General features: G+C 34.5%; 1 protein-coding gene across 1 annotated transcript; it reads right to left on the bottom strand.

Moving 5' to 3' along the window:
• Positions 1 to 397: 397 nt before the first annotated feature.
• Positions 398 to 4,656, bottom strand: LOC107888286 (double-stranded RNA-binding protein 2). Its single transcript, XM_016812345.2, has 4 exons — positions 4,390 to 4,656; positions 3,428 to 3,675; positions 2,411 to 2,630; positions 398 to 1,796 (listed from the first exon to the last, which is right to left on the bottom strand). The coding sequence occupies exons 2-4, from the start codon at positions 3,671 to 3,673 to the stop codon at positions 631 to 633; spliced, it is 1,632 nt and encodes a 543-aa protein (XP_016667834.1). The 5' UTR covers positions 3,674 to 3,675; positions 4,390 to 4,656; the 3' UTR covers positions 398 to 630.
• Between the last annotated feature and the right edge of the window lie 6,935 nt (positions 4,657 to 11,591).

Below are 11,591 nucleotides of genomic sequence, written 5' to 3'. Positions count from 1 at the left end.
TAAAGCCTAATTATTGCACATAGAATGTATTGTGCATATTGGAGTCAGCACCTCCAAAAGCCATCTTCCATACAAGTTAAATAGAAGTTAGCTCATGCTTCCCTCATTTTAATCGAAATCTTATTCCATCATCTCGAACTTCCATTATCTCAACTTTGCCTCGAAAGCCTCTCACGCATGCACGAGCTTTATTGCTCTATTTCTCAACCTCTTAACCTTCAAAGCCTAATTGTTGTGCACTGTGCGCATTGAAAAGCCATCTTCCATACAAGTTAAATGGAAGTCGGCTGACTTTAAAATCAGTCCCCAAAATTCCAACTCGATTAGTTTACTAAATAACTGAGCAACCCAACTACTCTGCAAATCTCATATACATAGGTAAAGAAAGGCTGAGATGTTATCTATTTAAAAGATTTTAATATTTTTATAGTATTTTTAATAGCAAAACAAGGAACCTAAGCAAGTGAAAGCAGAAATTTTTAAAATATGAATTTCAGTTTTATACAGGTATTTATCTATGCATCGCTATATTCCGGATTTAAATTAACGTCTTATTACATTTATCACGATTGCGAATACAATTAATATTATTATAATTAATTTAAAAGTCAAAAGCAGTGTATTCCCCTTCTACATGCTAAGCTTACTAAATTCTGAAACTGCTGTTGATAGATCCTCAGCTACTGTATCTTTCTTCTCTTTGTTGGGCAATAGCCTCTCCTTGTTGAAATTTGGTGTTTTTCTTGATGGTGGAGCCGAACAGACCGGTACAACAGACCGTATTCTAACAGGTGGTGCAATGGAGCTGTGATGCATACTGCCAAGGTTCGTTCTCTCGAAGCTCGGCCTGGTTGAAAATGGCGGAGCTCCAATTCTCATTCTTGGCAGGACAGGAACCTGAGTTGTTGGCTCTTGCATGTTCGGTCTCATGGAAGAAATCGGGCTTACAGTTCGGATCGTCGGAGGAGCCGCTGCATAGGATGGTGCTGGTCTAGAATTTCCGTAATAACTTGTCCATGGAGGATACTGTGATCGAAGATGAGAAGACTCAAAGGCATGTGGATTTTGTAATTGGTTGTTGACAGGCCGAGAACCAGCATCAGATTTCCTATGACCAATATCACTTTTGCTTTCCAACTCGGTGTTCTGTTTGTGGTCTTCCTGTTTTGATTCACCAATACCTGTTTCAGCATTAGTTTGACCTGGAACAAACCGATCGTTAACTAAGTGTGGAGGAGGGCTTTTGGGTGATTCTTCTTTTATCTCTTCATGTATCTCTTGAATGGTCACTGTAGATTTACCCATGGTTGGTTGAGAAGCTGAATGATTAGAGATGTAAAGAGAAGGGTGTGTTGTAGAAATGGCAATCCTTGGAGACATAAATCTTGGTTCCTGGCCTCTAACTTGAAGATGACGATCCAGGTCTAAAATAGGAAGAAACTGAGGAGCAGGTGGAGGAACAGAAGAAACCGGAAATGAAAACAGATGGCTTTGCAACTGCAATAGTTGTTCTTGCTGCCATATTTGGTATATGGGCATGGTCATTTCAAGGGGAAAGCTAGGGTAAGGCCAACTTTCACCGTGCGCAGAATATAAGCTTTGATTTGGTGGGGTTAGGTCTTGACATACAGGGACTGATCTGTGCTTTTCATATCGATAATCGTTTTGCATAGACGGTCTCACTTCAGATGGTCGTAACGATGAAAGGAAACGAGCAATGACAACTTGCTCTTGTTCTTGTTTTCCTTTAAACTCCAATGAAGGTGATGAAGACGACGATGAACCATACTGAGACACTGCAGGCACCAGACTATATTAGAATATTTAAGTGAAAAACATGCATATAGGAACATCTGAAGGAATATTTCAGTGATTAGCAAAAACTTCAAGTGGTAGAAAGTGAGTACCAAAGTTTTCAAAGAATTACTAATAGTAAAATGATTTTAAGCTTCTATTGAAATATTTTTGTAGCAAATGAATATAAAGAAACACATCTAAATAAATGCGAGGGTATAGTGTAGTATCTGGTATGGGTATGTATATAAGACAGATATGTTTAACTTTTTCTAAGTTTTTCCATGTATTTGGAATATTTGTGGAGTGTCATATGACATACATATATCCCGGTATGCATCAAACACAGTGACTTCGAGAAAAATGAAGCCTCGGAGAATCAAAATACTAAACCTGAAAAAGACCCAACCTTAGATAGGAATAAACCATGTACTTGGAATATTCATGGAGTGTAATATGACATACATATATCCCAGTATGCCTCAGACATGGTGATTTCGAGAAAAATGAAGAGTTGGAACAACAATACTAAACCCAAAAAAGACCCAACCTTAGAGAGGAATAAACAATGCACTTGTTTAATTCTAAATGAAGTGGAACCTGACAGGAATCATACACTTTCTCAGGGCTGACCATGCAGCCATTGCTGCATTCTTCTGAGCTTGTTTCTTAGTCCGAGCGGGATCCCCTGTAAAGCTCATCCCAGCAAGGTCAACCATGCATGAAAAACTAGGAATATGGCCTGGTCCAGATCGAACAGTGGTGTAGACAGGAAGATTTAAGCCTGCTCTATGAGCAGTCTCTTGAAGCAAGTTCTTATAAACACCGGTTTCATCCTGCACAATAGACACAAAATCAAAATACTTTTTATTTAATTTAATTTTACTCACTAGAGCAAGCTGAAGTAGCAAACAGCAATACAAAGACACAAATTAAGTTGGCTGCAGAGTTGAGCTCAAAGAGAAAAGGAAAACACTTGACATCCAGAGTTTTTCTAGCATCTCCATTGCTTATATAGAACTATAATCTTCACACAGGTCACTCAACAGTTTTAAGTGAGTCGCCAGAAAAGAAATATCAAACCCGTAAAACATCGTATTAAAAGGAAAATTTAAATGTGATGATTATACTGTGCAAGCATGCCGATATTTGATCTAAAAGAGGTTAAAAACAACAGATACTACCAAGACATTATGTTCAAGGATACAACAGATGATTACCTCGACTTCTAATTAAAACCCTATATGATGTCATTTTCCGATGTTAAAAACATGATAAGTTACTAATAGAGATAAAAATGCCAACGCACACAAAGTGTTCTTGAGTCATAATTCACAATCAACCTGAGAAAGCTTTAGGAGAGTATGTTTGGTAGATAAGGTCAATCAATCTCAGTCAAAGATGAATCAATTTGAAGAGTTCGATTCAAGAAGAACACTGGTATGGATAGAAAACATCATCCAGTGCGAGGAACTAACAGTTGTCTTTTTGTCTTTGACAATGATCATAGTGGAGTTCAATGACTAGGAAAGAGTGTGACAATAAAATGATTAGATATTGAAAATTTCTGTCGGAAAACCGTGTTCAAGTAACTAGAACCGGAATGTAGATAAAAGTTTGGTTGAATGCTTACCAAAACTCTTGCAGCCAATGCTCTGGAAGGGCCTCTGTTGGCAAGTGTATTTAGAGCTATTTCTGCGGCAGCGTGTTCCGCTTGTCTCAAAGTAGAGCAAAACATAGGGCTTTCAAAGGTCTCTCCATTAAAGTTTACAGTAGCTTTAAACCGAGGAGCATGATCAGGGCCTTCCCGGATGCACGAATAAGATGGTAGATTAAAGCAACTTCTTTGAGCCAACTCTTGCAATTGGTTCTTGAACATACCTACACATAAAAGTATTTATTTACAGAAATGAACTCCATAAAATCATTCGGAAATTTGTAACCCTAAATTGAATGAAAAATCAATTACTTTTCTATTAAACATTTAGAAACAAAAAAAAAAAATACAGTAGTAAGATAAGGAAACTAAGACTCTTGTTATCAAAGTAATGCAAGATTTCATCAAGTTGTCAAATGTTTCTCTAACCTTAAAAAATAATGAAAAATCCAGCATAAATTAATAAAACCCAACAGGCAAAATTCTAAATTGATCAATCTCACAGTAGAATTCAAATAGAAAGATCATAAGATTCATAAGAACCCTAAAATCTACATAGGGCAGCTAAAAACAGTTCAAAGAAGTAGTGCTCCAGAAACACCAAGCTGGAAAACACCTGACATTCTCTTTCCTTTTCCTACACTTCCTAACCAACAAGCAGACACCAAGTTCTCAATAAATTCCGCCAGAAAACATGAATTTGACGGTCAAGGATGTCTCTTTTCTCATTCATCAAAACCCCTAGCAATCTATCACAGAAAGCAATAAAAGAGGCACCTTGACCCAATGATCCAAATACCCAAATTCGTAAATAAAACATTATAACAATTCAAAGTAAATGAAAAGCAATTTTAAATATAAATTGATCTGAGTATAGTCCAAAACCTAAAATATGAAAAATAAAAAATAAAATAAAACGAAATAAAAGGGCAACTAACCTTCTGAATAAGTAGATTTTCTGGGTATTTCTTTCTTGTTGATGCTTGAAAAATTCTCGGGAAAATGATAGAAAAAACAAAATCAGGGTTTATTGAGAAAGTAACGCTTCTAGTACAGTAAGTAGCATTCTCTTCGCACACTAATCAAAGAATTTCAGAGCGTTATGATAAAAAAATATATATTTAAAATGCAAATTTTACAATGAAAGGAAAGGAGCAAATTTGGTTGGGTTTCGAATTGACGTGGATCAACAGTTAAATTCGGTTGGATATCGTGGTAGGTTATTTTTGTATTTATATTATTTCCTACTTGATAATTGAAATCATAATTTTTTAAAAGAAACACGTGTGTTGCTTGCGTGGGATTTTAGGGGGAAAATAGTTTCCCAATTTTATATTATATAAAAAATAGAAATGTAATATCATTTTGTATTTTCTGGTTTACTTCTTTTAGATGTAGATACTGTAGCTGGTAAATATTTTTAAGTAGTTAAAAAGATATTAGGGTTGGTATCAAAGTTAATCGGGTATTAATTCAGTTAAAAATTATGAAATATTATTTCGTAATTATAACGAGCCATATTATTTGAGGTTTTTTTAATTTTTTTTATTTTAGCAAAAATTAAAAAAATTCGATTGAGAAATTATGGAAATATTTTTTCGTAATTAAAATGAGTCATATTATTTTAAATAAAAATTAAGAAAAATATGCATATGGTGAGATTTAAGCCGTGTTTATTAGATTAATAAAATCTTAAATTTATCTCTCAACTAAAGCATTATTTTAATTTTTTATATATATTTTTTAATATGCATAATTTATTATCTTCACTAATTCTATATTTACATTATTAATAAAAACGTTGATTGAATTAGTGTCACCCTCAACCGAATTACCAACTCGATTAGGAAGTTACAGGAATGTCATTTCATAATTAAAATAAGAAATATATTCAAGGATATTTTAACCTTTTCACTTAAAAAATCAATAAAAATATGCATATAGCGGGATTTAAACCCCCACTAATTGCCTTTGTTACAACTCAACTAAAGCTTTTATTCATTTTAATTTTATTGTGCACACTTTTTCACCTTCATCAATTATATATATTAATAATTTATTTGATTGAGTTAGTATCATAAGATAACTTGACATCGATTTAAGATTAATGACAACACCATAATAAAGAATTTAATCTATTTTTTTATTATTTTAGTAATATATATATATTTCATGTGTTATTATTAATTAGTTTTAAGCAATACATTTTATTATTTATTATATTTAAAAATAAATATTTATATTTTAAATTTGTGATTTCACATGCATTAAGATTATTCTAATTTTAGGTTAAACAATCTAAATGTTATTAATTATTTATATAATTTATTTTTTTAAAAAATTAGATGAATAATATCTTCAATGACTATTACAATATACCAATTTGCATGATTGATTTTATGATTAACGCTTAGTGATGAGCGGAAACTTATGACAAGGTTTGTAAATGAACATCTGTGATTTATTAAAAAAATAAATATTAAAAGCATTTAATCATCAGAAGATCTGATTTTTTAACATAATATCTATAACTATCAATAGTCTCTCCCCAACTTATAAATAGGAGGATTGTAACACCCTTAACCCGTTTCTATCGCCAGATTAGGGTCATAGGGTATAACATTTTAAACATTTAACATTTCATAGAAATAAATATTCAATCATAATTACAATTAATCAATCACAATCCACTCATAATCTAACATACACTTACGGGCCTTAAAACGAGTCTACGATGCCCTCAAATTAGATTGGAAACATTCTAAGGGTCAATTTGAAACAAAATGGAAAAGTTGGGAAAAAGTTGAAAATTTTGAAAAAAAAAGGATACACGGTCGTGCCGTGTGTCACAGTCCAGGTCGTGTGGACATTCGAAGTCCAATCACACAACCGTGTCCCAGCCCGTGTGTCTGCTCTGTGTATATTCAAAATAAGGTCACACGGTCATGTCGCAAGACGTGTGCTTGCCCGTGTGTGCATTCGATGTTGGGTCACACGACCGTGTCACGGGCAGTGTGCCAGACCGTGTTTGAAACTGTTTTGGAACACACGACCATGTCACAGGCTGCGTGTCATACCATGTGTACCCTACACCTAAAAACATTGAGACACATGGCCGTATGGGTAGATCGTGTGTGTCATACGGCCGTGTGATAGCCCGTGTCCCGGGCTGTGTATACCAAAATTTACTTCCAAAACAAGGCATAATTCACACCTATCTTAGGTAACAAACCAATCATAAAACATCCATGTAAACACCACCAAAGACACTTCCAAACCAACCAATGTGCCCTCATTGACACCACATTTAAATCATCAAACACAAGCCAACATTTCATCCATCTATTACCTAACCAATATGTCATTCAAAGGTATCACAAACAAAGATTAATCATTTCATAACCAAGTTAAAGAGCATATGAAATTAACCACTCTTTCATACTCAATCAAACATCAACCAAATAGCAAAATATAACCAATCTCACCAAGTTGCCATTTTACCAAAACATTTATCATTCCACATCAACAATTATACCCACCTAAAAGAGTCAAGTTTATCAAACATCCTTATTTCATTCATAACCATTTACAAGCATTTGTTTCAAGACAAAACAAAACTGAAAAACTTTTAGGACATTCAAAACAAATAACCAATATTGGGTTTAACCATAGACCAAAAAACTATTACTCAAAATATCATTATCCTAAGTACATGCCAAGACATACAAAAAGGAATACATCACCAACTTTAAGTTTGTGATTGATGTTGGATGCTGAGTCGGGAATCAAAATAAGTACTTAACCTGTACACAAAGGAATGATCAACTGTTGAATAATTTCATTAAACTACATATGAGTTTAATACTCCATCAATTCAAATATCTAGTATATATATAATGGTTGTTACCATATGTGCACCATTAGTCCGCATGGACATTGCATAAGCAATTTAATCCATATTTCCTTTACCAACCATCATCAATGGATCGGAAAAACATTTTCAATATTAATCAACCTGTTATTGGCACTCGGTGCCTGACGTATTAACCATAATAGAGTTTTGCTCTTTGCAAGCTAGTTGGATAAACTGACAATAGGTGTACCCTGTATTAGTCGGATAAACTGACAATGTTTTACGCCCAACACTAGTTGAATAAATCGACAAATAATTGCATCTGGCGCTAGTCAGATAACCGACAATAGTTGTGCACTGCACTAGTCGAATAAATCGACAAAGAATTGCACCCAGCGCTAGTCGGATAAACCGACGATATTAAATGTGTGCCCAGCACTAGTTGGATGTACCAACAATGAGTTACACTCAACGCTAGTCAGATAATCGACAATACATACAAAATTACATTATTCCACAATTATTCAATTCATAATTTAAATTCTTTACATTACGCTTGTGACACCCCTAAAGTGACCCTAGTCGGAAAGTAGTTTCGGGACCACTAAACCGAGTCATAAAGATAATTAACCGTCATAGTTGATGCTCATTATATGTACATATGCATGTGTGAAAATTTCATGTTTGAATTTTGTTAATAGTAAGTGAATTTTATCAAATAGGACTTATGTGAGAAAATTTTGAAATGTGATAGGTCAAAGCATAAGGATCTATTAGTGCATGAAATAAAAAGGGGGCACTTGCATGTCAATTTCCCCCCTAATTAGTAGTGGCCGGCCATGACAAGTATGGTAGACCAAGTGTGATGGGCAAGAACATGTCATAAACATGTTAAGTTAGTGTTTCATGGGAAGTATGATAAAATAAGGAGCATGGGAATAAAATAATGAAAGGGAATATGATGAAAACAAAAAAAAAAGTGTGTGGTTGTTCCCCCATTTTGCCGAAACTAGAAAAAAAAAAGAGAAAGGCTTCATCCTTTGGTTCTTCTTGGCAAGTTTGAAAGGAGGAAGAAGAGAGGTTTCGGTCACCTTGAGCTTAAGGGGAGCTCAAGAGCAAAGGGGATCTAAATCCGATAAAGGGAAGGAAAAAGTGATCGAATAGCCGCCGAAATCGTTCGACCACATCCGAGGTAAGTTTTAAGTGATTAAACGTTGAGTAAATTCAATCATAATAGGACATAATGAGTTGATTTAATAAGATATGATGTGGCCATGATATGTCTTAAACTCAAATGGTAAGTTCATATGTGTTTGGACTTGGAAAGTTAAGAGCAAATTGTAATAATTTGCTTTGGACAGCAGCAGTAACGTGATTTTAGAAAATCACTATAAATTGTTGGTGTGGAAGTATAGGCCGAATAAAATATGTAATCAAGTCTTAATTAGTCTAGTTTCTTATAAAAGAGACCTTGTGAGCAAACAAATTTCCTATAAAGAGATATTTAAAGTTGTGTGAGACGGTGTCAGAATGACTCCGAAATCCCCTGTTCTGTTTTTAGAAAATCATTATAAATTGTACAAAAATGGTTATAAGATAAAATTTATATGCTTAGACTCCTTAATGAGTCTAGTTTCAAATGAAATCAAATACAACATATTTTGAATTCTGTAAAATGAGAAATTTGATTCGTAGTGAAGAGTGGTCAGATTAGTCAAACAGTGAAACAGGGGAAACTTTAAGAAAAATCTGGTATTGATTGGCCAAACCTAAAATTCTGAAAATTTTATGGATGAAAGATATACGAGTCTATATTCAGGGAAAATTAACGGCAAGTGATTTGGAGTTTTGTAGCTCCAGTTATAAATAATTTAGTGACTACTGCTCAGGAAAACAGCTCGTAGTGAATATGTGATTTTGTTGTAAACATGGATAAAACTTGTTTTAGTTACTCATAAGCTATTGATTAAACCCATACGTGAATTCTAAATCGTGATATTGTAAAACGATACATGAGTGTTAGATGGATCTTTGATATTAAAATTTGTGAAATTGTAAGTTTATGAGTATTCGAATATGAAATGATAGTATGGCGTGAAATTGAATTATTCATTGGGAAATGATTAATGTAGATTCGGCCAAGACAAAGTGTATACATGATAGTATATGTGATATGTGAAGTATATTTGGATAATTGTGATGTGAATGTATATATATGTGATAAGGCCTAATGGCCGATGTGATGAATGTGAAAGTGTATATATGTGATAAGGCCGAATGGCCAATGTGATGAATGTGAAAGTGTATATATATGTGATAAGGCCTAATGGCCGATGTGATGAATGTGAAAGTGTATATATGTGATAAGGCCTAATGGCCGATGTGATGAATGTGAAAGTGTATATATGTGATAAGGCCGAATGGCCAATGTGATGAATGTGAAAGTGTATATATATGTGATAAGGCCTAATGGCCGATGTGATGAATGTGAAAGTGTATATATGTGATAAGGCCTAATAGCCGATGTGATGAATGTGAAAGTGTATATATGTGATGAGGCCTAATGGCCGATGTGATGAATGTGAAAGTGTATATATGTGACAGGGCCGAGTGGCCAACATGATGGATGTGAAAGTGTATAAATGTGATAAGTCCCGAAGGGCAATTGTGTCAGTACTATATCCGGGTTAAAACCCCGCAGGCTTTATGCGAGAGTATTATCCTGATTAATGTCCGTAGGCTTCGTGCTCGTACTATATCCGAGCTTTAAAGACCCGACGGCTAAATGCTAGGATTCAAGTAAGACTTTGATATTGAGTATCTGCATTAAGTTACCATCAAATAAGTATTATGTATTCAAGATGTTCAGGTACGTATTACTTACTCATCGGTGGAGTGATTTCGAGGTGAATTATCAGTATCAAAGAGGTAGGTAAATGTGATTAATATTATAACTCCAAATGTGAGAATGTGCTTTGGAAATATTTGACCATCTAGGTCATTATTATTCGAAAGTATATATGTGGCAGCCAAGTGTTGCGTTTAATGATATTATAGATCGAGATGAAGCTCTAGATTAACTTCATCGAACAGTTGAAATGAATGACCAATAATAGTGATTGAGAACACTTTGTCTTGCTTAAAACTTACTAAGCATTAAATGCTTACTCCGTTCTTTGAATCTCTGTTTTATAAATTTTGGTTCGTCAGCTATCGGACTCGAGATTATTGAAGTCGAAGTCGCCCACACTATCAAAGCCCTTTTGGTACACTTTTGGTTGAACTCTGAAAATGGCATGTATAGGACTACCCTTTTGTAGTGGGTCATGGACCCTTTGGATTTGTATAATTTTGGATAGCCATGCGAAAATGGCTTATATATGTTTAAGCATAATGTTATAATCATTTGGTATGGATATGGTTATTGAGAGGTGTGGATATGCTTAACAAGGATTGGCCATGGGAATGGTTAATCACTATCATAATTTGTGCTATTTATGCTAAAAGGGCTAGTTGAATCATGGAAACTATGAAAATGGGTAAAGTCTACCTTAAAGGCAGATGCTGACAGCAGCAGTGATGTAGATTTGGAAAATCACTAAAAATAGTAGGAATAGAATTAAATAGTGAATAAATTATTTAAATGAACCTTGATGAATCCACTTTCATATGGAAGAAACTAAACGGTCATATGAGTGGTATGTTAAGAGATAATTAGGTTTTCGTGAGACAGGGCCAGAACGGTTTCTGGATTCCCTGTTCAGACTTTGGAAATTCATTATAAATTAACCAGAGATAATTAGGAGTCATGCCATATATTTATAGATTTCTCTCTGAGTCTAGTTTCTATAGAAACAAACGGAATCAGTATTGAAGCCCTGTACAGGGAGATATCCGAATTGTAATGCATGAAGGTCAGTGTAGTCGCACCCTGTAACAGGGGAGACTTTAACTAATAAACTGTACTAATTGGCCCGACCAAAAATTATAGAAAAAAATATGTAGATGGACATAGGAGTCTAGTTTCAGGGAAAAATCACGAAACTGATTTTCGAGTTGTGAAACTCAATATATGATTTTTAAGGTGACAGCGACACAGTTAGCCAGCTGTCTGGAAAAATTTAAAATGGACTGCGATAGTAAGCGAATTTAGTCTGTGAACCCCTCGTGTCCGATTCCGGCAACGGTCTCGGGTACGGGGTGTTACAATTTTATTGGTATCAAAGCTACGGTTTAGTCGATTCTAGGACTACCGTAATACGTTTGGGTCTAGCTATACATGCCATT

Source organism: Gossypium hirsutum, chromosome D13 (genome assembly GCF_007990345.1).
Source record: "Gossypium hirsutum isolate 1008001.06 chromosome D13, Gossypium_hirsutum_v2.1, whole genome shotgun sequence".
In the NCBI taxonomy this organism is placed as follows: Eukaryota; Viridiplantae; Streptophyta; class Magnoliopsida; order Malvales; family Malvaceae; genus Gossypium; species Gossypium hirsutum.
Note: the sequence above shows the minus strand (reverse complement) of the source record. Positions and strands in the feature narration are given on the sequence as shown.